Source organism: Hoplias malabaricus, chromosome 2 (genome assembly GCF_029633855.1).
Source record: "Hoplias malabaricus isolate fHopMal1 chromosome 2, fHopMal1.hap1, whole genome shotgun sequence".
Lineage (NCBI taxonomy): Eukaryota > Metazoa > Chordata > Actinopteri > Characiformes > Erythrinidae > Hoplias > Hoplias malabaricus.
Genome location: NC_089801.1, coordinates 16543445 through 16569802, shown reverse-complemented (window position 1 = coordinate 16569802; position 26358 = coordinate 16543445). Strand labels below are relative to the sequence as shown.

Here is a 26358-nt window from a genome sequence, read left to right as displayed (position 1 = left end):
TGGCACGGCCACGCATGCGCAGAGAGAGAGAGAGAGACAGTAGAGCAAACGTGAGAGACAGTAGAGAGAGAGATTTTTTTTATTTTTAAAACATAACATTTATTCAATCATCCATAAAAAAAAAAAATAAAAAAAACATAGAACAGTAAACAAACACAGTACGACATCACAGACAAAAACACAGTATCAATTAAACATTCAACTCAAAGGGCTTGCGAATATCAGTTCTCCCTCCTCAACCCTGCACAGGAGATCATTGCAACACCATTCCAGCTCAAAACCTTCAATGTTGTTCAAAGTTTTGTAAAACCCAAATTCAAAGAAAATTCTGGACTTTACCAGGGACAAGAACAGAGGCAAAACCTCCTGACCAGATCTGTCCTCCATTTTATTCCTCCTGGAGCTATAGATCGCCAGTTTTGCCTGACCCACTATGAAATTAAGCAGCTGCCACTTAACACTGTCTTTTTGTCGATAACCAGCCCCAAAAATAAAAGCACAAGAGTTAAAAATTTCCCCACATTTCAAAAATAAAAACTCAAGTGTGAGAAAAAGGGACTTAAGCCTTGAACAGTCTAAAAAACAGTGAAAGATGGTCTCTCTGAGACCACAAAAAACACACCTATCACTGACTTCAGGATTTATCACAGACACAAAAGAGTTCACCGCTATGACCCCATGTAGGATCCTCCACTGGAGATCCCCAGACCTCTTTGTTAGCGGTTGTTTATACAATACCCTTCAGACAGGCTGCCTTTCCGTCCCTACCCCCAGCTTGTCCCTCCACACCGTGTCAGGCCGTCCATTCAGTACTGTTTTATTCAACACTTTAACACAGCATTCATATAAAACACGGCCTGACACAGTGTGAAGGTCCACGTCCTGCAGGCCCGAGAGCTCTAACAAAGGGCCCAACACTCCATCTAAATCAGGAGTAAGAGCAGTACGTGGGAAAAGGTCCCCCTTCTTTGGCATTATACTCCCAGTACACAGCAAAATCTGTAGTGTGACTTGGAGTTAATTTTCCAGTGAAAATTATTTCGAGTTAATGGGTGTTGATTTGGGTGTTGTTTTTACATTTGCGGTGCTAAAAGAGCTCTGGGGGTGGTGCTCTTTAAGCGAGTTGAGTGCATACACTCCTGACTGAGTTATTTCTACATCCGGTTTTAACGACCGCCTTTTCTGGAGCTCTCGGTGACGGTTGAGAAGATCCAGTTTCGGAAATATACAATTTCAACAGGTAAGAACCCAATATATCTACTAAAACATGCCGTTATTCGTTATATAAAATTGTGTTAATATCTATTGTGGTGTGAAGCTTTGTATTACTATATGTGCCGTTAAAATCGAACCTTTTTTAACTGCTGCGTATTGGCTAGCCTTTTTCAATTGTAACCGCTTGTTAGCGGCCTGCAAACACTGCCGCTAATCCCCACAGAGCGTCTTTTTATATTATAACTACGTTTTGGTTAGCGGCCTGCTAATATTACCGCTAAGGCGCACAGGGCGCACTTTTTTCTATAACTGTTTGCTAGCGGCTTGCTAACACTGCCGCTAGTGCCCACAGAGCGCGCCTTTTTTCTATTGCAACTGCTGTTTAGCGGCCTGCTAACACTGCCGCTAATGCCCACAGAGCGCGCCTTTTTTAGCGTGTAAAATAGTTGTTTTTGTTTGTTTTTTGTAGGTTTTTTAAAGTTATTAAATACGTTGTCTGTTTGGATGAAGTTAAGTTTTCTCCACTGTGTGCAGGTCCTGTAATATGTCAGTATGTTGCTAAAGGTAAAATACCAAAGTACCAAGAAGTACATTCGATTGCAGGCAGGATTCACCTATTTGGACTTTATTAGTGAAGGTGAGTAGCTATCTTGTGTAACCCAAGTTTTTATGTGGTATAGTTATTTCAAGATCAGATTTTCTGTACTGTGTATAATTTATTGTAATGTTATTAAAGGCATTCATTAATTTAAGCAAGTTGCTGGTGTCTGTTAAATCGCATTACCAACATTAGTCACTTGTAAGCTTCCTGTTGCAAGCCTGTTGACAGTAAAATACAAGGAAGCACTGAAAGTGAATTTTCCTGCTGTTACTTTGTGATAACAGTTTTCATCTTCCAAATTTAACTTGCTTCTCTTGGTTATTTAGCATAAGAAATTCCACACTTTTTGTGTCATTTATTTTAGTTTTAAAATTGATGACTGTTGGCACTTTTAGTGCTCTGCTTGCATATAAATGTTAGTTTTGTTTGTATATTCGTACAGTTTTAAACCTGCTTATCTGGTGTCTTGTTGTACATCCTTTAGTCAAAAACAAGTTTGGGATTCCTGATGCAGCTGGACTTTACATTTTTGATGAAACTGACACAGCAGTGGAGGAAGATGTCTTTCTTGAGCTGATAGAGGCCAATCCTGATTTATGCTTCACAGTACGTGACAGTGTTTCAGATGAAGGTAAGTTTTATCTTTTGTAATGAATACACTTAAGCAAAAGATAACTCAGTGGGTTGGTTTCCCAGACAGGGATTAATCCTAGCCCTGGACTATTGCCTCCTTTCAATTAAAAATCAGAATGCTGTGTAGTCCAGGACTAGGCTTGATCCTGGTCTAGGAAGCCACCCCAACATCCCTTAGCCAGTACAGTTTCAAATATGGTTGTGGGTATGATTGTCCCATGCTTTTATTTATATATATATATATTAGATAATTAAGGTTTATCCCCCATCTCCTCTTTCTTTTTAAAGATTTTTCTCCTTTAGATCATTCAACACCATCTTCTCTCACGGATACCCAGTCATCTTTTTCAAGTGACAGTGACTTCCTCAGCCAAAGATACAGAAATAGAACCAGGTCTACCACAGAGGTTACTGAATCAGAAGCTGCAAAAGAGGTATCTGAGCAGTTTATAATTTTGGACTCTGCAAAGCATCAGGATGTTTCAAATTAAATTTGACTATTTTGAGATTTCAAATGGTGAATGCCACAGTGAATATGTTAGGAGTGAGGAAAAAGAAAGATCACTTTTCTTACTCTTTTACCCTTAATTTTACCCTACATCTGCAATCACTAGACATTTGTTGTTTGTGTTGGCTTGCAGAATTGTCACTTTCTAACTTGCCAACCATAAACAATAAAAACAAAAATTAGTAAAAACATTAAATATATTTCCTCCCTAAGTCACTGAAATGTTGTGATGAATCCTGTTATGAAAGTAAATTTGCTTGCAACAATTCATTGACAGAAGCATAGTGTGACCATATCTTTAGGCTGAATGTGCAAGTTTTGGTATGGTGTCCATATTACAGCCTTAATTTGAAATATACAGTTAACTGTTTTTCTCATGTGAGTAGATGGTAGAGAATGCCTTGCTTAATAAACCTGGAGGTCAGGATGTTCTTGAGGAGTACAAATCAGACAAATCACTGAAGCACCGCACCCGGAGGCAGCTTGTCAACATACTGGCTAGCCATATGACTGAGATGCATGGGTAAGTGTTTTGTGTGTAGGTTTTTTTTTTTTTTTTTTTTTTTTTTTTTTTTTTTTTTTTTTTTTTATAAAGTTAGTTGTAAAAGTTTCAAACTGAGTAGAAATATTTTAAGAATAAATGTAACAATTTTTCAGAACAGATTGGTCAGAACAATTATTGAACCCAATAGTCAATAAAATTGTATGGTTATATATTGTTTTTGCTCTAAAGGAGGATTCCTTCCCGTAAACAGAAAGAGAAGTATGCCCTGGGGATCATTACACTATTTCCGTCACTTAAAGATCCTTTCTCTCCAAAGGGTTATGTAAGTGTTTTCTTTATGTCTTACATTCTAAAAAACACTAGTTTCACAGACTAGAGCTTTTTTAAAGTAACTTTAAAAGAGGGGCAAAATTTCAATAATTTTATGGGATGCCAAAGTACCACAGGCAAGTGAATGTGGTACTTGCCTGTTTTAATATTTATTTTACACCTTCATGACAAGTCACATCAATGAGAATGCACCCAGTGCCAATCAATGTATTGAATTAATGCCATTAAGTCAAAAACTACAAACCTACTAATTGTGACTCTGATTTTCTGGTTCTTTCACTAATTGTTCATCTCTAGCAGCTCCATTTCCATTCATTCACACTTCTGTACCTGCCTTTTGTGTATGATCAATGAGTGATTTTATAAATTTATAATTTTGTGTAATATGTATTGAGTAATACAATTTTTTTGGGGAAAATAATTTAACAGGAGCACTTCTATGATGGGGAAAAAGGCACAGGATATTTAGCATGGCGCCTGAAGACAATGTCCAGGAATAGATCTCATCAGCCAGCTAAAGCCATTACAGCACCTCAAGCACAAGGACCAAATCGGCGAAGATCAGCAGCCACAGTGTCTCCGCAGGTTGATGGAGATGCCTGCCGAGAGGCTATATCATTTCTTGTTCACTGTCCTGATGAAGCAAGCGTGTTTCAGAAGATGAAGTTAACCTTTCAACATCTCCAGGACTTAGTGCATGACCCACAGAGGACCACAGATGTCTTAAAAACATTCCCCCGTTTTTTGGATATTAAAGGACTTGTGAGTTATGCATTTCTGTTATTTATGTCCAGTTTTTAATTTGGTTAGATAGCAGTTAACACAACTGTTGTTTGTGTGTGTTTCTACAGGTGAATCAAGACTTCCTTTTGCTGTTTGGTGCTGAAACAGCCTCCAGGATGCTTGAGAAGTGGGACACGGCTTTCAAGCCGAAGGTTATTGAAGAGGCCAAACGCCTGACTCAGTCAACCGAGCTGCAACAACATCTAAATGCTGCTGAAAAACTAGCACGTAATGATGACACCAGTAAGCTACATGACCATGCTTGGTTTATGATGTGCAATTTTTCATTGTACAAAATGTCTTCTGCATTTAACCTATCTATAACACACACACACACACACACACACACACACACACACACACACACACACACACACACTCTCTCTCTCTCTCTCTCTCTCTCTAGGGGGATGTGAACACACAACCAGAGTCGTGGGCAACCATTATATTCAGTTAGCTGGTGCTAGTTCCTTTCTGCCTTCCAAAAAGATATTCATCTATTTCTCTTTTTCTTCTTAATAGACTGGGACAGTGACATGGCGTCTCTGTTGCTCCTTCTTCATCTCTTGCCACCAACAGCTGGACGAAAGAGAATCAAAATAAGTCCTAGTGATGCAGTGGACAAAATGGTGCACTTTCACAAGGTATGTCTCACCTGTTAAACTGTCATGAGAGAATATTTCACACATTAACTCAGTAAGAAACAACATGCATAGTCAATTTTTTTACCCAGTGATGTACATTTGCGAAAACAAATGAGCCAATCAAAGTTTTAACATTGTTAACTGTACATCAATCTCTCAACAGCAGGGACTTCTGGTACCCTAGAGTCATGGGCATGCAATAAACAGTTAAAAACGTGTCAGCTCTTCTTCCCACTGTGCTTTTAAGAAGTTAAGATTATTATTCACGCTTTACTGAAACTGCCTACCAGTTGAGTGATCAAACTGTAGCATGTTGCATTAAGCAGCAAATACCACTATCAGTAAGAAGTTGAAATATCTCTTTAAGGTGTTTGTTTTTTCTGTTTTTCAGTCATGCTGTAGCATAGATGAACACTTGCGAGGAAGAGAGGGTAAACAACCGTATATCCTTGCAGTTGGCCGCACCCAGAAGAGAATTGATACTTTTTACATTGTTGTGGACAAACAGCTCATTCCCTGCCAAGCCAGCAGCTCGTTGGGTGCTTTTGATGAACTGTTTAAATCCCACTATGTGTTCAACCTGTCTTATGATGAGTCGCTGGTGCAGCTCTACACTTTTGTGCAGACAACAGTTTACCTCATTGATGTTACAACAACAGATGAGTCTCCTCGAATTCGTGAGTTACGGGCAAAACTTTTGAACTAAGTTTTAAAAAAAATGTTTAAGTGTTTCATTTGTCAGGCTGTACATTTGGCCCCCCAGCCCTTGATAACTCATTTAAGGATTGTTCACAGTTTTTATCCTAGCACCAGGTTTAAGTTGATTTGTGCACAAGATTGTTGTAGGCGTCAATTTTCAACATATTCTGGTTTCAAGAAGCATTTAATAAGTGTTCATGAGAGGGATTTTTCTCAGAGTGCTGATGAAGCAAACTCTGAGACATTTCAGGCTAATTTTCAGAGTCTTGAAGATACTGTAGAGGTTGGTAGCATAGGGGTCACACAGAACATAGAAGCTGGATGTTTTGAGGACAATGGACAGTTTCTTTACAAAGAAAATACAAAAAATATCTGCTCTTCAATTGTTGCGAAACTCCAAGGAAGTGGTATGGCAAATAGTGTTGTTTCAACAATTGTTAGTGATTTGGAAGAACTTGCAACAGGACTGCACTCCCAAGTAAAGCATGAAATACTGTCTGTTGTGCCTGTAGATGATCCTGTAAGATCTAGGCTGGAAGAAAATCTTGAGAATTTTGAAAACCCATTTGATAGTTTTAATACTGAATCTAAAAGAACAAAATATTTCAGTGAGAAATGGGGGCTAGTAGAGCCAGTAGAGATAATGTTAGGAGTTCGATTTGATGCAAGGCGAAATAAACATACAGGTACTTATGATCAAGTTCCTGTGAAAGACACCTTTGTGTATATTCCAATTTTGGAAACAATAAAATTCATTTGCCGCAATTCTGATGTTTGTAGACTGCTTGGGGAGTGTTGTGTATCAAAAAAAGACGTATACGAAGACTTTTGTGATGGAAGTTATTTTAAGACACATCCATTGTTCTCAAAACAACCAACCTCTTTACAAATTCAGATATTCTATGACGACTTTGAAACCTCTAACCCATTGGGTTCAAAACGTGGTGTTCACAAATTGGGTGCTCTCTATTTTGTCCTCAGAAATCTGCCACCAAAATTTAACTCTGCTGTGATGAACATACATTTGGTTGCACTGTTTCATACAGAAGATATGAAGAAATATGGATTTGATCCTATTCTGTGTCCTCTGATTAATGACATCAAAACACTAGAGAACAATGGCCTTGATTTACCCTTCTCTAATGAAAAAGTCCATGGCACTATATGTCAGATAACTGGGGATAACTTAGGGATGCACACAATTTTGGGGTTTACAGAGTCTTTTAATGGACGTTATTTCTGTCGGTTGTGTTTGATTGAAAAAGATGATGCCCAGAATGTTTACTGTGAGGATGACCCCAAGATAATCCTACGTGGAAAAGAGCTTTTTGAAATGCATTGTAATAAGTTGCAGTCAGACCCACAGAAGTTACCTGTGTTTGGTTTAAAGCACAATTCCACTCTTAACAGCCTACAGTATTTTCATGTTTGCCAAAATTTCTCTTTGGACATAATGCATGACATTCTTGAAGGGGTGGCACAGTATGAGATGAAATTACTGTTGGAGTATCTCTCTGAAAACTTTTTGTCAAAACTTGATCTGTGTTCTAGAATTTATGCTTTTGACTATGGGTACTTGGAGCGCAAAAATCGTCCTACAAGGATTAACTTGGACAGCAGTGGCAATAATATAGGTCTCAATTCCATTCAGACACTATGTCTTGTAAGAAACCTTCCTTTGATTTTTGGTGACATTGTGCCAGAAGGAAATTTGAATTGGACATTGCTGCTGGTTTTACTGCAGATAATTAACATCATATTCTCTCCATCTCTTACACAAGGTATGACTGTACATTTAAAGCATTTAATAATGGAGCATCATGACTTGTTCAAGCAGTTGTATCCAGATAGAAATCTAATCCCAAAACACCACTTTATGATACACTACCCAGCTTGTATAAGAAAAATTGGGCCCCTAATTCACATGTGGAGCATGAGATTTGAAGCAAAACATAGGGTTTTTAAAAATACTCTTAAAAATTTTAAGAACATAACCAAATCACTTGCAATAAAGCATCAAATGTCCATAGGGTGTTATTGGGAGACATCACCTTTAAACCATATTGAGTATGGGCCCTTGAAATCATTTAATGTGGTCAGGGAAGACAACAGAGAATTGTTGGCCCGAGCATTTCATGCCATTGTTCCACAAGACATCTTTTCTACTAACTGGGTTAAAATCAGTGGGACAGAGTACAAGACAGGACTAATAATTTGCAGTGAAATTGAAAATGAAATGCCTGTCTTTTGCAGAATACAGAAGACCATTTTAGTCAACAGTGTTATCTACTTCCTAGTGGACAAGCTGGTGGTTGACCATTTCAGTGAGCATTTTCACGCCTTCAAAGTATTTGAAAGTGATGAGAAAAATGTTATCAAAGCAGACAGTCTTGTAATTTATAAGCCATTTGACTTACAAAATGCTTATGGTGGAGATGAGAGCCTATATGTTGTACCTTTATTTTCTTTGTAACTGCACATGTTATAGCCATTCCACATGGTGCTTGGATAATTTTCTGAATAAAGAGTTCAGTTCAATGGTAGTTTAAGTGATTGTGTGTTTTTTAAAATATACTTTTTCTGTTAATGTTTTTGTATGTCATGCATGTGTCGAGAATACTTTACAGGTTTAGTGCAAAAATTCATGGTGGGGGTGCAATGCATAAGCACCATCACATGTCACAAAACTGCACTGAATAACACAGTTCTCATAGTTAATAAGAATAATTTATTATCACAAAACAACACAGTGTCAGAAATAGACATTCATAGTGAAAAGGAGTAACACATTTTGGTGTTAAAAATACACATTCCAGTGTTAAAAAAACAACAATGACTGTGTCAAATTTTAACACTATTAAAGAGTTAAAAAATTAACACAACTCAAAGTGTAATTTTAACTCAGAACTGGTGAGAATTATATAAACACTGGGATAGTGTTAATTTTAACACTATGAGTGTTAATTTAACACCGAAGATTTTGCAGTATACTGTACTTTTCCAACAATGACAGTTCCTCCAAAGACAGCCTGTCCTTCCACAAGTCAGTGATCGTTTCAGCTTGACAGAGTGACCTCAGCCCCAGTACAGAGGCAACATTCTGAATGTCATTTAAGTCTGGCCCTAACACACCCACCAGGTCCCGCAATGTCACTGTTCCAGAATTACTGAGCATTAAAGCAAGGCCCGGTACACCATCCCCAGACACGTCCAACCGAGCCCCTTTTACTATTGGCTCTTCCAACAGCCAAAAAAGAGAGGCAGTAGTCTCCAGTCTGTGCTTCTTAAAAAGTCCCCACATTTTAAAAAGCCCCCGATAAAAAAGAGGTAATCCAGCAAGGTGCAGTCTTTTATAGTCTGTAAAAAACAGTGCAGTGTCCAAACCGAGTCCATCGACCTTGCGCAGGATGGTGCAAGCCACTTCTCTCCACACTAGATCAGCTGGGCCAGCCAGAAGTCTCTGCAGGAACTGCAGTCGGAAAGTCGCCATCCTACTAGCAAGGTGCACCAGGCCTTGCCCTCCTTCCTGTCTGGGAAGGTAAAGGACACCTTGTGGAACCCAATGGAGCCTGTCCCAGAAAAAGTCCACGAGGAGCGCTTGTATCCGTGACAATAAGCCCAAAGGAGGATCCACACAGGACAACCGGTGCCACAACACTGATGCCACCAGGTTGTTAACTACCAACACCCTCCCCTTGAAAGATAGTTGTCCATGAATCCATTTCCACCTCGACAGCCGTCCCATCAGTTTCTCAATCACACCATCCCAGTTTTTCTGCTGCACAGTGTCATCCCCAATAAAAACCCCAAGATATTTTATCCCCCCTCTTTTCCAGACTAAATTACCCGGTAAAGAAGGCAGCCCCCCGGTCCACTGTCCTACTGCAAGAGCTTCGCTTTTGTTCCAATTCACCCTCGCAGCTGAAATTACTCCAAAATCATGAACAATAGAAACAAGTTTTCCGATGTCTTTCTGCCCCCTTACCATTACAATCACATCGTCTGCGTATGCTGACAATTGATAGCGAAACTGTCCCAGCGCTATACCTTCAATTTCAGATCGAAGCTTGTTTAGCAGAGGCTCAATGGCCAGGGAGTATAACATCCCTGACAAGGCACAACCCTGACGTATGCCCCGACAGACCCCAAAGGGAGCACTCAATCCACCGTTAATTTTTAGCATACTCTCAATGTTTCTATATAGTACTCTTATCATATTGATAAAAGACAGTCCAAAACCCAATAATTCAAGTGTGCGCCACAGATGGTGATGTTCCACTCTGTCGAAAGCTTTTTCCTGGTCTATAGATATGAGACCGACATCAAGCCCTTGAGTTCTGAAAACAGCTAAAACATCTCTAATTAAAAAGACATTGTCATGTATAGACCTGCCAGGCACACAGTAGGTCTGGTCCTGATGGATTACCTGCCCCATCACATCCCTCAGACTGGTAGCCAAAGCTTTGGAGAAAATTTTAAGGTCCGTGCAAAGAAGACTCACTGGTCGCCAGTTTTTAATGTCCTGCAAGTCACCCTTCTTAGGCAGCAGGGTGATCACCGCCCTCCTGCAGCTTAGGGGCAAGAGACCATCAGTCAAGGCCTTATAGGCCTTATAAAATTCCACCGGTAGGCCATCTATACCAGGGGCAGTACCACCCTTCATGCCCTGCAAAGCAGCATGAAGCTCCTGCTCTCCCAGTGGTCGTTCCAGTTTGTCACTAGAGCAAGTAGAGATCTTTCGTAGTCCTTCATAAAATCCTGCCGCCAGTTCTCCATCGTCTATACGCTCACTCTCGTACAGCTCAGCATAAAAACGTACAGCCCGCTTACAGATCTCAGTGGGTTCAGTCAGCTCCTGTCCATCTTCAGCACGCAGGGAGTGCATAAACCGGCACTGACCATTCTTCCTTTCCAGACTGAAAAAAAATTTTGATGGGGCATCCATCTGTGTTAGATTCTGGAACCGAGAGCGAACCAGAGCCCCCTGTGCCCTGACACCCAGGAGATCACCAAGAGCATCCCTTTTAGATTTCAGAACCCGGGCATGATCCCGGTCTCCAGTGCAGTTCATCTGCCTTTGAATTTCTAAAATTTCACTTTCTAATTTTTTAATATTCCGAGTAATATGCCGCGAAACATTGAGAGTATACTGCTGGGAGAGCTGCTTAATTTCAACTTTTCCATAATCCCACCACCCTCACAGATTATGAAAGAACTGTTTTTGGGTTCTAAAACTAGTCCAAAAAACAGTAAAAGCTTTTTTAAAATTCATATCTGACAACAGGGAGGTGTTAAAATGCCAGTAAGCACTTTTAGGCTTAAGGTTTGCAATAGAAAACGAACACAAAACCAAACTGCGGTCTGAAAAATGGACCGGCGTAATCCCACACCCTTTAAATATATTAAGATGATGTTTAAAGCAGTAAAACCGATCTAGTCTGGCCAGCGCCACATAACCGTCCCTCACATAGGCCCATGTATACTGTCGAACTTTCTCATTAAAAGCTCTCCACACGTCAAGAAAATCATGAGCAGACAATAGCTCTCTAAGAGCACGCTGAGATGCAGCGTGAGGTTCGGTGTGATTCCTGTCCGTATTATCATCCTCAGTGCAGTTAAAATCGCCCCCCATGATCAGATAGTCATCACAATTGAGTGTTTGTAAAGCTGTGTTAACAGTGTTAAGAAAAAACACCCTCTCAGCTCCAGAAGTGGGAGCATAAATATTAAAAATGGCAAACTTAAACCGCTCAAACTGAGCACGTACAAACATACACCTCCCTGCCATCACCTGCTCAACCTCACACGAGACCGGCAAGAAATGCTTGGCAAAAGGAACGGCCACCCCACCTCTGGTCGAGCTCATGTGGCTAAAATAAACCTCCCCTTCCCATTCCTTCTTCCAGTCAACTTCATTAGCCCCGTCACTGTGCGTCTCCTGGACAAGCACAATATCCATGCCCTTCTGTTTAATCAGATCAAATAACAGAGCTCTTTTCTGTACGTCCCGCGCCCCATTCAGGTTCAGAGAGCCGATCTTAACTCTACTCATAAAAAGAGGAAGGTGGTCAAGGACAAGCAGCAACAAAATAAAAAGCAGAAAATAACTATGAAGTTTCAAAACCAACATCTTTTTGAAGTTCTGTTCTCAATTTTTTAACCAGTTTCTTAAGTCTGTAGATTTCCTGTACCGTAAATTTATCTTCGCTATCCCCTCTCATAAAAGTCTGCACTGAGTCAATGAACAGTTTACGATCGGGAAAGTACTCTTCCACAACAACCCCTTTCATATTCTTGGTCTTATGTAGAAAAGACCATATCTTGTTAAACGCATAAACACTTCTCGTACTCCTTTGACTCGAAGCTTCTGGTAGATCACCATCAGAGTCATCCAGAGCAGAACCAGTCACAGATCCAGAGTCCTCCACATTTTGTACTTTCCCCTTTTTAACACCTGCCTTAGCCCTCCTCATTTTCCTTTTTCCTGACTGCACTCTGAACACAGCCTCTTCCGATACTGAGTCTGTTTCCATAGCCTCCCCTTCCACAACTAAACTAGCAGCAGCTTTAGGTTCCTCACGCCCCTGATCTTTAGCCGCAACATCATCAGGCAACGCAGTACACCCGGAGACCACCAAACCACTGCCAGAACTAACGTCAGTATTTGCAACTGAGGTAGGGTTCTCCCCTGCACTAATAGTTCTGTGACCTGTCTTTTTTTTCCTTGGACTGCTTGGTCTAGCCTCAGTCCTACCCTCTGCAGTAGGCTCAGGCCCAGACCCAGCCCCACCCTCTACGGTATGCTCTGACCCAGTCCCAGCCCCAGCTTCTACAGTAGGCTCTGACCCAGTCCCAGATCCAGCCCCACCCTCTACGGTAGGCTCAGGCCCAGTCCCAGACCCAGTCTCACCCTCAACGACAGGCACAGGCCCAGGCTCAGCCCCACCCCCCGCAGTAGGCTCAGGCTCTTCTCTGGAGGGCTCAGACCCAGTCCCAGCCCCTGCACCGGCCCCATCAGGAATAGGGCCAGATACCCTAGAGGAGCTTTCACCTGCCCCAAAGGGACATGAACGCCTTAAGTGCCCTTCCTGTCCACACCCAAAACAATTCATCGTGGCAAATGTTGCAAAAATAGTGTAATCAAAACCATCAATTCTAAATTTAAAAGTCACATTCAGTTCTTCAACACCATCCTTTAAGACCATGAACAGCTGGCGTCTGAAGCTGACAACGTGTCTCAGTAAAGGGGACTAGTGGGATCATTCTAATCTCGGACACAATCTGTCCGAACCGGGCCAACTCTGCAGTCAGCGCCTCGTCTGTGATAAACGGTGGAACGTTAGACAGAGTGATCTTTTTAGCAGGTTGTGAGAGGGGCAGCACAGGTGTAAATGTGCCCTGAATAACCACACCATTCTGGACCATAGTGTTAACCTTCTCAGGACTATCCAAAAAGATCACAACTCCACTGTTCATTCTAGCAGCAGACATGACACTTTTATGACCAACAACCTCCGCCACAGCCAAGCTGCACTCATCCACTGAACACCTCACCCGGGGGCCATTTTTACTGTGTTCGCGAGAAAGTCGATGAAGACAAGCTTTCTCTGTCGCCGTCATGGCGACCGGCCAAAACGCCGGCATCGGCACCACACGCACCCCGCGCTAAACCCAAATACACACTTTAACAAACACGAACAATAACTAAACTAACGAACAACCAACAAAGATAGAAAAAGATAGAAAAGTTCAGAATTCGCTCACCAAACAAACCGCCAAATTCACTCACACACCACTCGCTCACACACCTCCACTCACACTCGCGCATGCGCACAGAGATAGAGAAAGAAAGTAGAGCAATGGTGAGACACAGGAGAGACACACATGGTTTAAAGTGATATAGAAAAAGCTAATTCAGTGAGAGAAGTGTAAATAAAGTCTAAAATAAGCAGAGGCTCCTAGGAGGCAAGGACAGGTCCTGGGGGAGGTAAGGCGGGGGGTATTTACGGGCTGATGCTGGGGCAGATACCAGGATAAAGGGCATTACCCACAATGCTGTCTGTTTGTGCAGGTGTTCCGCTCATGTGAAAAGCGTCAGGAGAAAGTTGCATGCTGGAAATCCAAAGAGAACCAGTCGGAGCCGGCCGCAGACACAGAGCTCAGAATCATGGAATGGGCCAAAGAACTGCAGGCCGTCTCAGAGGTACTGCGGCCACTTTATCAGAAACAACCCCTTCGACGTCCCAATAAGAAAGAGAAAGAGGCAGAGACAGAGACAGTCTTACCCCAGTTGATCTCAGCAACTTCGTCTGGAGTAAATATCTTCACTTTCAGTTTAAAGAGGGCAGTCCAGAAGCTGTCAGTCCTCTCTGGGGAGATCTGAATGGCACTGAGCCTGTAGAACACCATTTTTAAAAATCTGAGTTTGTGTGAGGTTTGCTTTCAGAGCGGATGGATCTGAGGTGCAGTCAGAGAGGGTTCCGAGGATGAGAATCACATTTAGAATCAGTAACAGAAGAAGACGCAGTCGACAGGAGGTGAAAGTAAACAGAAGGGGTGAATGTTGAAGGATTAAAGCAGTGCGGGTGTTCCTCTGCCCCCTGCTGCCCTCATGCCCTATGTTTGAAATTTAAAATCTGACCACAATAATTAATCAGAGTCATTACAGTCAACAGGACAGCGGTAAACTGATGTAAACAACAGCTGTATAAGTGTCAGCTTTTCACAAACACTCACCACCACCCTCCCACCTTTCACCACTACCACTGCTGCTCTTACCGCCCCCTGCAGGACTCCAGAGTCTAGTGCAAGTGGTGCAGAAAAAAATGATCAGGAAAAACTGAAATGACTATTTATACTGAAATGTTTCATTGACAAAATTAATTTGACACATTCTGGAGTTCTGAGGATGTGAAAACAAGTGTTTAATTAATAAAAATATGTAAACATTATTCAGCATTTGATTTACTCATTCATTCATTATCTGTAACTGCTTATCCAATTCAGGGTGACGGTGGGTCCAGAGCCTACCTGGAATCATTAGGCGCAAGGCAGGAACACACCCTGGAGGGGGCGCCAGTCCTTCACAGGGCAACACAGACACACAGATACATTCACTCACACCTACGGACACTTTTTGAGTCGCCAATCCACCTGCAACGTGTGTTTTTGGACTGTGGGAGGAAACCGGAGCACCTGGAGGAAACCCACACGGACACGGGGAGAACACGCCAACTCCTCACAGACAGTCACCCGGAGCGGGAAACGAACCCACAACCTCCAGGTCCCTGGAGCTGTGTGACTTCGACACTACCTGCTGCGCCACTGTGCCGCCATTTGATTTATTAATAAAGTTTATTTGATTATTTTATGGACAATAATTAAAGTGACTATCACCACTGTAACGGTGCAGACTGTTTTTCCTCAGAGCAGGATAAAGACACAACGTACAGATCTACGAGGAGGGGGTTAAATGGTGAGGTCTCTGGGGTCAGTCCTTCATTTACAGACGCTACTCTGTGATTTTATGTCTGGCTAGATCTGCTGTGTCCCTCGTCCCACAGAGAAAATCACAGACTCAATGATTAGCTCCTGTTTCTCACTGAACTCACAGCTCTGGGACTGTCCGGGACTGTCCGGGAAACGACACCTCACAGTGGAATAAAGATGCTGACCTCTGAAACACTAAATCCGTGCCCCAGGAGATGGGAGAGAGTAGCAAACTCTCATGGTTCTCTAGTTTTGAGCAGTCAGTGTGATCAAAGCCTGACACGATATAAACATCCAGATTCACAGAACACACAGCACACGGGACTCTCGCTCGTCCTGCAGCGATGTTCATGTCCCTCACTGAGACCTGGACAATGCTTCATTACAGAAACAAACCCCTCTGGGGTCACCACCCGACCCGGAGGAAGACCCCAGCGCTCAGAGTGTGGATTGTGTCATATCCCTGTCTTTTGTCCAGAGTTACAGTATCTAAAATCATCTCTGCATTCTTCACCTGTCCCTCCCTCTTACACTCCTCCGCTTTCTGTCCATCCCTCTTACCCTCCTCCACCTTCTGTTCCTCCCTCTTACCCTCCTCCACCTTCTGTTCCTCCCTCTTACCCTCCTCCACCTTCTGTTCCTCCCTCTTACCGTCCTCCACCTTCTGTTCCTCCCTCTTACACTCCTCCACCTTCTGTTCCTCCCTCTTACCGTCCTCCGCCTTCTGTTCCTCCCTCTTACACTCCTCCGCCTTCTGTCCCTCCCTCTTACACTCCTCCGCCTTCTGTCCCTCCCTCTTACCCTCCTCCGCCTTCTGTTCCTCCCTCTTACCCTCCTCCGCCTTCTGTCCCTCCCTCTTACCCTCCTCCGCCTTCTGTCCCTCCCTCTTACACTCCTCCGCCTTCTGTCCCTCCCTCTTACACTCCTCCGCCTTCTGTCCCTCCCTCTTACCCTCCTCCGCCTTCTGTCCCTCCCTCTTACCCTCCTCCGCCTTCTGTTCCTCCCTCTTACCCTCCTCCACCTTCTGTTTCTCCCTCTTACCCTCCTCGGCCTTCTGTCCCTCCCTCTTACACTCCTCCACCTTCTGTCCCTCCCTCTTACCCTCCTCCGCCTTCTGTTCCTCCCTCTTACACTCCTCCGCCTTCTGTTCCTCCCTCTTACACTCCTCCGCCTTCTGTCCCTCCCTCTTACCCTCCTCTGCCTTCTGTCTCTCCCGCTTACCCTCCTCCGCCTTCTGTTCCTCCCTCTTACCCTCCTCCGCCTTCTGTTCCTCCCCCTTACACTCCTCCGCCTTCTGTCCCTCCCTCTTACACTCCTCCGCCTTCTGTCCCTCCCTCTTACACTCCTCCGCCTTCTGTCCCTCCCTCTTACCCTCCTCCGCCTTCTGTTCCTCCCTCTTACCCTCCTCCGCCTTCTGTCCCTCCCTCTTACCCTCCTCCGCCTTCTGTCCCTCCCTCTTACACTCCTCCGCCTTCTGTCCCTCCCTCTTACACTCCTCCGCCTTCTGTCCCTCCCTCTTACCCTCCTCCGCCTTCTGTCCCTCCCTCTTACCCTCCTCCGCCTTCTGTTCCTCCCTCTTACCCTCCTCCACCTTCTGTTTCTCCCTCTTACCCTCCTCGGCCTTCTGTCCCTCCCTCTTACACTCCTCCACCTTCTGTCCCTCCCTCTTACCCTCCTCCGCCTTCTGTTCCTCCCTCTTACACTCCTCCGCCTTCTGTTCCTCCCTCTTACACTCCTCCGCCTTCTGTCCCTCCCTCTTACCCTCCTCTGCCTTCTGTCTCTCCCGCTTACCCTCCTCCGCCTTCTGTTCCTCCCTCTTACCCTCCTCCGCCTTCTGTTCCTCCCCCTTACACTCCTCCGCCTTCTGTCCCTCCCGCTTACCCTCCTCTGCCTTCTGTCCCTCCCTCTTACCCTCCTCCGCCTTCTGTCCCTCCCTCTTACCCTCCTCTGCCTTCTGTCCCTCCCTCTTACCCTCCTCCGCCTTCTGTCCCTCCCTCTTACCCTCCTCCGCATTCTGTTCCTCCCTCTTACCCTCCTCCGCATTCTGTTCCTCCCTCTTACCCTCCTCCGCCTTCTGTCCCTCCCTCTTACCCTCCTCCGCCTTCTGTTCCTCCCTCTTACACTCCTCCGCCTTCTGTTCCTCCCTCTTACCCTCCTCCGCCTTCTGTTCCTCCCTCTTACCCTCCTCCGCCTTCTGTTCCTCCCCCTTACACTCCTCCGCCTTCTGTCCCTCCCTCTTACCCTCCTCCGCCTTCTGTCCCTCCCTCTTACCCTCCTCCGCCTTCTGTTCCTCCCTCTTACCCTCCTCCGCCTTCTGTCCCTCCCTCTTACCCTCCTCCGCCTTCTGTTCCTCCCTCTTACACTCCTCCGCCTTCTGTTCCTCCCTCTTACACTCCTCCGCCTTCTGTTCCTCCCTCTTACCCTCCTCCGCCTTCTGTTCCTCCCCCTTACCTTCCTCTGCCTTCTGTCTCTCCCTCTTACCCTCCTCTGCCTTCTGTCCCTCCCTCTTACCCTCCTCCGCCTTCTGTTCCTCCCTCTTACCCTCCTCCGCCTTCTGTTCCTCCCTCTTACACTCCTCCGCCTTCTGTTCCTCCCTCTTACCCTCCTCCGCCTTCTGTTCCTCCCCCTTACACTCCTCCGCCTTCTGTTTCTCCCTCTTACCCTCCTCTGCCTTCTGTTCCTCCCTCTTACACTCCTCCGCCTTCTGTTCCTCCCTCTTACCCTCCTCCGCCTTCTGTTCCTCCCCCTTACACTCCTCCGCCTTCTGTTTCTCCCTCTTACCCTCCTCCGCCTTCTGTCCCTCCCTCTTACACTCCTCCGCCTTCTGTCCCTCCCTCTTACCCTCCTCTGCCTTCTGTCCCTCCCTCTTACACTCCTCCGCCTTCTGTTCCTCCCTCTTACACTCCTCCACCTTCTGTCCCTCCCTCTTACACTCCTCCGCTTTCTGTCCCTCCCTCTTACCCTCCTCCGCCTTCTGTCCCTCCCTCTTACACTCCTCCGCCTTGTGTCCCTCCCTCTTACCCTCCTCCGCCTTCTGTCCCTCCCTCTTACACTCCTCCGCCTTCTGTCCCTCCCTCTTACCCTCCTCTGCCTTCTGTCCCTCCCTCTTACCCTCCTCTGCCTTCTGTCCCTCCCTCTTACACTCCTCCGCCTTCTGTCCCTCCCTCTTACCATCCTCTGCCTTCTGTTCCTCCCTCTTACCCACCTTACCCGCCTCCATATTCTGTCCATCCTTCTTACCCTTCTCCATATTCTGTCCATCCTTCTTACCCTCCTCCACCTTTCTTTCCAGCATTGCCCATAGTGTAAATTGAGAAACACATAATTCCTGATTTATATCTTTGAGGATGATCTTAATCTGATCTCCTCTTGGTCCTGACTCAAAAAGTGGTTCTCTCTCAGTTAAAGAGAGTGGGGCTTCCTCCGGTTCTCCATTTTCGTGCTGAGATGCTGTAGATTCTCCGGTGTGTGTCTCCTCCTCTCCGATCGGAGCGCTCTCTCCACCTGCTCTAGTCCCTTCCTCAGGGTCTTCACTCTGCACTGGTTTCAGCTCAAAGACAAAGCTTCTCTCTAAAGAGGAAACACACACAGGTTTATTCAGTGTTTTTCTGGGGGTCTCTGTGTACGTCGTTGTGTTTGTGATGGTGTCTGACGCTGATCCATTGTGGAAAGATAAACACACACTAAATAAACTGCTTTGTTTTTCTGGATGAACCTGAACGCTGGATTGTTCCAGGAGCTACATCTGGAAACAGCTGAGAGACAGAAACAGCAGTGAGACAGGTCCAGCTGCAGCCGGGGGAGGGTCTGATCACTGGACATAAGGGTTACTGATGAGGAACTGAGGAATTACAGGGAGACGAGGGACCTCAGGGTTTCATCACGTCTTTAAACAACTGAGAGTTTGATTCTGAAGATTTATACCGATACGATTAATGTTTTAATCTGATAAACACTTTAAATCTCTTCAGGAAAAGAATTACTCACCTCCCTTCTTCAGTGCAACTAACATTTTCACAGCTGCTTTAATTTCCTTCCTCTTTTCCTCTGTCAGGCGTCTGATCTCTGTAAAATAAGAACAGAATCAGATGTGGAGGTCAGTTTAGGATCTGATCTGATTCACCTGTCCACTCCTAACCCCCCGCTCTGGACCCTCACAGTCGTCACTGTACAGTGCCCCACTGCAGGGTCTGACGGGGGAGTCGTAGCTGACGGTGGAGGGGTCAGTAACTCAGACTGGGTAAAAGAGTTGGGGATAAATGAGTGGAGAGAGCAGTGGGAGACAGAGGAGGACGTTAACAGAGAAGTCACACTCACCTCTTTTCAGATGCTCCACTTCTCTCTTCAGCCGTTTACGTTCCACTTTCTGAAAAACAATAACGCAGTCAGTAAATCCTGATTATTCTGTTTCAGTAGAATTCAGTTCAGTTTGTTTAAAGAGAACTGAAGTCCAGTGTTTTCTGTGGTCAGGGTCTAAAGCCTGTTCTGGGGTCAGTGGGGTTTAACAGTGGTCAGTCCTGTAAGTGTCCAGTGTTGTAGTGTAGGGTACGAGAGCAGCAGATAAATCGCTCACCGGGTCATCTGCAGGAGGAGGAGGAGGAGGAGCGATGGTGTGGAGGAAAGAAAAGAAAAGAGAGAATGATGAACTGTAACAGTTTCACTGATATTAGAATAAAACAGAACTGTCTTCATTATAAAATACAGCAGAACTTACTCCACTGTGCTGTGTCCTGTTTTTTAGCCTGAAGAGAAACCAGAGGAACAGATTTAATGAGGAAACACTGTGTGACTCAAGACTAGAACAGCTGTGGTGTGTGAGAGAATATGTTTCTGAATCTAATTCACAGGTTAAATCTGACTGAAGGGTGAAATACCAGAGGTTTTATCCACTCTGAGACTTTCTTCACTGCGTCCTGATTCCTGGGACACTGCAGTAATCCTCTGTCCTCATGGAACACACAGTCCACAGTGAGTGTGTTCTCTCTGTTTACACTTCTGCTGCTCTCTGGGAGAGTGATGTAGGGGTTGATCGAGTGATGGAGCACCACGAGAACTGCAGGCTTGGTGTCTACAGCGAAGAATAAAACACACGGACAGATGTTCATCAGCAGCACAGCTTTACACCAGGAGAGAATCAGCTAAAATCATCTGGAGCAGAAACAGATCCTCTTTAACACACAAATACATAAAGACAGTGGCATAAAAGGGTAAATAAACAGATGTTCCAGATGTTTCAGGGACTGGGGCTGGAACATGAGCAGGTATTTAGTGACAGACACAGGGTTTTTTAGAGTAAGATCTCTCCTAAAGAAGCAGGGAGGCAGGGCAGTTGTTGGTAAACGAGGGCAGTGTGAGCTCTTCTTGTCGGGACCCTGCAGTGTCCTCAGTTTAAAGTGTAGAAGTTGTTTAATCAGATAAAGTCCCGTCCCAAACGGAGCCCTGTGCCCTGCCGTCCTCCTCCAAGTCCACACTCTGGGGACATCAGCACCATTCAGACTTACAGGAGGAAACATGTTGGCACACAAACATTTACTAGTGACTGAGTCCTCGTGGAGCCCCCTGGTGGCTCGGAGGCTGAACAGACTGATCACAGAACTCAGTACCTGATAATCTCTGAAGATTCTGCAGCGCTGCTTCAATATCAGTTCCAGCTCGAGACACAATGGGGCAGAAGAACAGAATAAAATCACTCTCCTCCACATTAAACACCTCCTCCACATCGAAGGGACCCTCTTTCAGATGTTTTATGAATTCCAGATGAGAGTTCAGTGTCTTTCCCTCCACAGCACAGAAGAATTTAACTTTCTCTACAACAGAAAAAACAGAACAGGAGAGAAACTGAACATGATTCATTCACAGAGCCTCGCTCCTCACGAGAAACTAGTCATTCTCCCTCCACCTTTCATCTTACTACATTTCCTTTCCCACAAATGAAGGAATAAACTCGTCTGAGCGGCTCGACTGGATCCTGGGTGAACGCTGCTGTGTAGAAGTGTGGACCCCAGGTGAAAAAGAGTGAGACCCACGTCCTCCACCGAGTACATAGTGTAACTCCAGCACACTGTAATTTACTCTCTGAGTTAATGTGGTGGAAATTATAAAATACAAAGTGTTCTCAATTTATTTCCCTGTTCTTTCCCCTTGTGTCTGTCTCAGTAAATAAAGAGTGAGTGTGTGTTGTGATGTAGAGAGGTGTGTTCTCTGTGTGTGACCAGAGGGTCTTTTACACACAGCTGAGCTGTAAACAGTGAGTTGATCAGAGCTCGGTGTTGGACACTGTTCTGTTCTCAGCTCCAGATCAGTGTCAGACAGGTCACAGTCACAGCTCACCTCTGGGAGAAACTGTGTTGATAATTCTCTGCCACAAGGATCTCCTCTCCATTGTACAGTCCAGACCAGGTCTGTGGTGTTTCTGAGGAACTCCGGGAGGTTGCTGATGTTGAAACACTGTTTTACACACGACACACACTGGGGTTTCTTAAGGAAACTGAGGAAGAAACAGAAACATCTCAAAAAACAGACAGAACCGAATGGCTTTCGCTGTAACACTGGACTATGGCAGTAACATTTATTTACACAGGGATATTTACAGTAAAAATCCAGCCCATAATAAACAAAAAGGACTTTATTGACATTTAGTACAGGTTTTAAAGTAGTTATAAAGTATCTAAAGAGTGAGGTCAGTGGTCGGAGTGCAGCTGGACTCTGTGGTTACGGAGGCTGAGAGGAGGACGTACAAACTGCTCTCCACTGTGGAGGATGATGGTCACCCACTACACACCGTCATCACAGGAGAGAGGAGCGAGTTCAGAGGCAGGTTGCTCTCACAGAGCTGCTCTACAGAAACACTCAGGAGATCATTCGTCCCCAGAGCATCAAATACATTAGCATCCAGTTAATATTTTTGCTTCAACCCCGAGTCCCACCTCCTGAACCCATGCTGTTTCTCCCTAAATGTGAGAGGCTGTAGGGAGACAAAGCACTGTTTACACGCAGCTGTGTGAGAGACGCAGTTCACATGGCGTCTCGTATTGGGACAGCGCCACCAGCTGCGATGGTGTTTTAGAGCGACTTCATTCCAGCTCTCGTGGGGAGTCCGTATCTGCACTTGTCACAAAGAAGTTTCCCTGTGCGCTCACACACGTGTTCCACCAAACTCAGTGTAGATTTGAAGTGTATCTTATTGTCTGTATGTGCATGTTTCTGAATGTCTGAAACTCCTTGTTTCTTTGTCCATGGGGAAGGGATGTTAGGTTTAAGTTGCTCTCTTAGAGGTGAGAGGTCACTCTTTCTCTCTCAGTCCCAAAGTATGAGATAATGTAAACCAACCCATATGTAACACCATGTTTGGAAGAGAAAAATAACCACATGTAAAGGACAGAGAGAAGAGAAGACAGGAGAGAACATGAGATTGGTTTCTCTCACAGGATCCATTTACCGTTTAAAACGTGTCTTTTTCCTAGATGTTTTCTTCCCCTGCCCCCTGAGGACCCCGATCTACTTTTGTAGGCACTTATAGTTTAATCTGCTTTACCATGTAATCTGTCAAAGTCAACGGAACTAAACCAAGGATGTGGTGTAACATTAAGGAAGACACAGCTCTCCTCTCTCAGCTTTTATAAGAGGATTTGAAATGGTTTTATTGTATCCCTCTGTTCTCTGATAAACAGTAGCAAAAATCTAATCTAAAAAAGTTGAATATAAAAGTGATCACAACATTAAAAAAAATTTAATTGTTATTTAATTGAAATAAAATACTGCTCCATTTGATTATATTAAATATATATTAAAGAGTAGTTTAATGTTTTCAAACTGAGCCTCGAATGCCCTAGATTTCTTTAGCAGGTGAACGCTTGAGTGTTTATTTGGACAAACAGCTCCAGAGTGAATGAGGAACATGTCTCACACTCCCCAGGAGCAAAAGTAAACAGCCTCAGTAACACTTCCCTAAGAGCTGAGCTCCCCCCTCCACCTCCAGCTCCGGTGAGAGAAGAGCAGAGCAGACTCCTCAGTCATTGGAGACAGAGACACAGACGCAGACAGCGCTCACACAGAAGGAGCAGCTGCAGTAGAAACACTGTCCTGAACCCGGTGAAGTAATAAACACAGTATATTTCAGTGAAATCACACACAGTCAGACGTTACTCACCTCAGCAACTTCTCAGCTTTGAAATTATTTTCACTTTCACTTCAGTCTCAAATTTCAGTGCCCCCTGGTGCTCACTGTGTGGAACAACACGTGTAAAGGAAGAGTCCTTGAGAACTATGTCACAGCTCCGTTAATGTTGTAGTTGTAGTGGTTTATTTAGAAAGTAGATAACTTTAAGGTGGAACTGATTCATTGTGTTTCACACACCACAACTAGCAGTGAAATATTTTAATGACAAAGACATAATCAGTGAAGGATAGAGTCTGTTTCGTTTTGTACCACTTTAATAAAGGATATTTGACCTTGTTCGACCCCCAGGGAGCAGTGGCACTGACGCAGTGGTGGTGTGTGAGTGTGGGTTGTGCTGGGATAAATGGATCAGACACAGCAGTTATTATAAGGTGGGATACCAAGGGATGTTCTTCACCACTGGAGCACCTGTCTCTCTACCTGGATCTCCTGTCTCTCTCTACTTGGATCACCTGTCTCTCTACCTGGATCTCCTGTCTCTACCTGGATCACCTGTTTCTACCTGGATCACCTGTCTCTACCTGGGTCACCCGTTTCTGTACCTGGATCACCTGTCTCTCTACCTGGATCACCTGTTTCTTCCTGGATCACCGGTCTCTACCTGGATCACCTGTCTCTCTACCTGGATCACCTGACTTGTCAGATGCTTAACTCCATAAGGAAGTGGTAAATGCCAGGTGCTGCCCCTATTTTATTTTATTTATTTTATTTTATTGCAGCCTAAGCCCCACTCTCTTTAATATCTATATTAATGAACTGGCTGATAAACTGGACCAGAGTGATTCAGTACCCGGCCTCTCTTTGGGGGACACCAAAATTAAGTGCCTCCTCTACGCAGATGACCTTGTTTTGCTGTCACGGACCAGAGAGGGGCTCCAGGAAAGTTTAAACGTCCTGAAGAACTATTGTCAAATCTGGGCTCTGAAAGTAAACCACAGAAAAACTAAAATAATGACATTTCAAAGGAGGTCTAAAAATCAGGGGAACTACACTTTTACAATAAACAACACCAACATCGAGCACACTAAAACATACACATATCTGGGGATAACCTTCAACTCCACTGGAGGTTTCGACTCTGTGAGGGAGCTCAGAGAGAAGACCAGGAGGGCCCTGTTTTCCATCAAAAAGTCCATTAATTTTGAAATACCAATTCCAATCTGGCTGAAGCTGTTCAGATCGGTTATAGAACCCTCGCTCTGTACGGCAGTAAGGTGTGGGGACCCCTTACACAAAACAATTTTAACAACTGGGACAAGCATCCAATTGAAACCCTACACACGGAATTCTGCAAAAGTATCCTGCATGTGCAGAGAAAGGCCCCCAATAACGGCTGCAGGGCCGAACTAGGGCTGTACCCCCTCCTCATAGCCAATCAGAAAAGAGCTCTGAACTTCTGGAGGCATCTAAAATCCAGTGGCCCCCAGTCACTGCACTACAAAGCCCTGTCCTATCAGGAGCTTCACATCGATAGGAGTCCCCTCAGCCAGCTGGTCCTAACTCTCAGTGACCTACAACCCAATGACATCACAGAGTCCAAACATCCTCACCATACACTCGCTCAGAAAATCAGACCCCAACACATCATCACCCAACAACAACACAACTACCTCACACACTGGACTCACACTATACAACAACAGCACAAACTACAGAGCTACTCAGCCCTCAATAGAGACTACACACTGGCCAAATACCTCACAATCATCAGAGAGAGGTCACTGAGGAAGACGCTGACCATGTACAGACTCAGTGAGCACAGTCTGGCTGTGGAGACCGGTGGTCACAGACAGAACTGGGTCCCCAGAGAGGACAGACTGTGCTCTCACTGTGAGCTCTCGGTGGTGGAGACAGAGCTGCACTTCCTAACCCAATGCCCCAAGTATGAGTCCGTCAGAAGCAGGTTCTACCAGAGAGCGAGTCGAGTCTGTCCTGAGTTCCTGCTCCTCACTGATACCGAGAAGATCCAGTATGTACTGGGAGAGAAGGAGGAGCTGATCACACATGCAGCCAAATACGTGACAGACTGCCACAACCTGAGGGACAACCAGTGTGTTCAATCAACAGTGGAACTAATTATTACTGAATATTACTGACTTATTAATGATTATTATTAATTATTACAGATTATTAAACATCTATATTGTCTCCATACTCTTATTTTCCTTTTTGTTTGATTATCAGTGATCTTGTAAATATCATTTCCTGTTGTTGTAACTGTATCTCTATCTATATGTTTATGTATTTTCTGTAATATACTTTAGCAACAGTGTATTGTACTACATTCATGCCAATAAAGCACTGCTGAACTGAACTGAGAGAGAGGGAAAGAGAGAGTAGAGTGATAGTGAGAGAGAGAAAGAGAGAGAGAGAGAGAGAGAGAGAGAGAGAGTAGAGCAATAGTGAGAGACAAGAGAGAGAGAGAGACAGACAATAGAGCAATAGTGAGAGACAGTAGAGAGAGAGGGAGAAAGAGAGAGAGAGAAACATTAGAGCGATAGTGAGAGACAGTAGAGAGAGAGAGAAAGAGAGACAGTAGCGAGAGAGAGAGAGAGAGAGAGAGAGACATTAGAGCGATAGTGAAAGACAGTATAGAGAGAGAGAGAGAGAGAGAGAGAGGGAGAGAGAGAGAGGGAGAGACAGTAGAGCGATAGTGAGAGACAGGAGACCACAATAATTAATCAGGGTCATTACAGTCAACAGGACGGTGGTAAACAGACGTAAACAACAGCTGTATAAGTGTCAGCTTTTCACAAACACTCACCACCACCC

The 26358-nt window shown here is 44.6% G+C and overlaps 2 protein-coding genes across 2 annotated transcripts; one reads left to right on the top strand and one right to left on the bottom strand.

Annotated features, from left to right (window-relative positions):
- The first annotated feature begins 1019 nt into the window (after positions 1 to 1019).
- On the top strand, positions 1020 to 8564 carry LOC136674352 (uncharacterized). Its single transcript, XM_066650334.1, has 10 exons — positions 1020 to 1240; positions 1750 to 1852; positions 2301 to 2447; positions 2738 to 2883; positions 3344 to 3480; positions 3691 to 3784; positions 4222 to 4554; positions 4644 to 4818; positions 5098 to 5219; positions 5611 to 8564. Exons 2-10 carry the CDS (start codon positions 1768 to 1770, stop codon positions 5923 to 5925), a joined length of 1554 nt encoding a protein of 517 aa, XP_066506431.1. The 5' UTR covers positions 1020 to 1240; positions 1750 to 1767; the 3' UTR covers positions 5926 to 8564.
- Positions 8565 to 13857: 5293 nt separating this feature from the next.
- On the bottom strand, positions 13858 to 21828 carry LOC136675928 (uncharacterized). The gene is made up of 11 exons (XM_066652747.1): positions 21738 to 21828; positions 21011 to 21214; positions 20282 to 20475; positions 20122 to 20149; positions 19981 to 19988; positions 19725 to 19773; positions 19395 to 19472; positions 18519 to 18977; positions 15593 to 15683; positions 14204 to 14313; positions 13858 to 13934 (listed from the first exon to the last, which is right to left on the bottom strand). The coding sequence occupies exons 1-11, from the start codon at positions 21787 to 21789 to the stop codon at positions 13858 to 13860; spliced, it is 1350 nt and encodes a 449-aa protein (XP_066508844.1). The 5' UTR covers positions 21790 to 21828.
- Positions 21829 to 26358: the final 4530 nt, after the last annotated feature.

Excerpts from the sequence above, each read along its gene's own strand:
- LOC136675928 (XM_066652747.1), bottom strand. The coding sequence starts at position 21,789 with ATGGAGAGGAGATCCTTGTGGCAGAGAATTATCAACACAGTTTCTCCC. Across the intron at positions 15,684-18,518 it reads GGGACAGAAGGCAGAGGAGG|GCTTTGATCACACTGACTGC; the intron begins GTAAGAGGGAGG and ends ATATCGTGTCAG. Across the intron at positions 14,314-15,592 it reads ACGGATTTAGTGTTTCAGAG|GCTCAGTGCCATTCAGATCT; the intron begins GTCAGCATCTTT and ends GGTGTTCTACAG.
- LOC136674352 (XM_066650334.1), top strand. The coding sequence starts at position 1,768 with ATGTTGCTAAAGGTAAAATACCAAAGTACCAAGAAGTACATTCGATTG. Across the intron at positions 2,884-3,343 it reads AATCAGAAGCTGCAAAAGAG|ATGGTAGAGAATGCCTTGCT; the intron begins GTATCTGAGCAG and ends TCATGTGAGTAG. Across the intron at positions 3,481-3,690 it reads CATATGACTGAGATGCATGG|GAGGATTCCTTCCCGTAAAC; the intron begins GTAAGTGTTTTG and ends TTTGCTCTAAAG.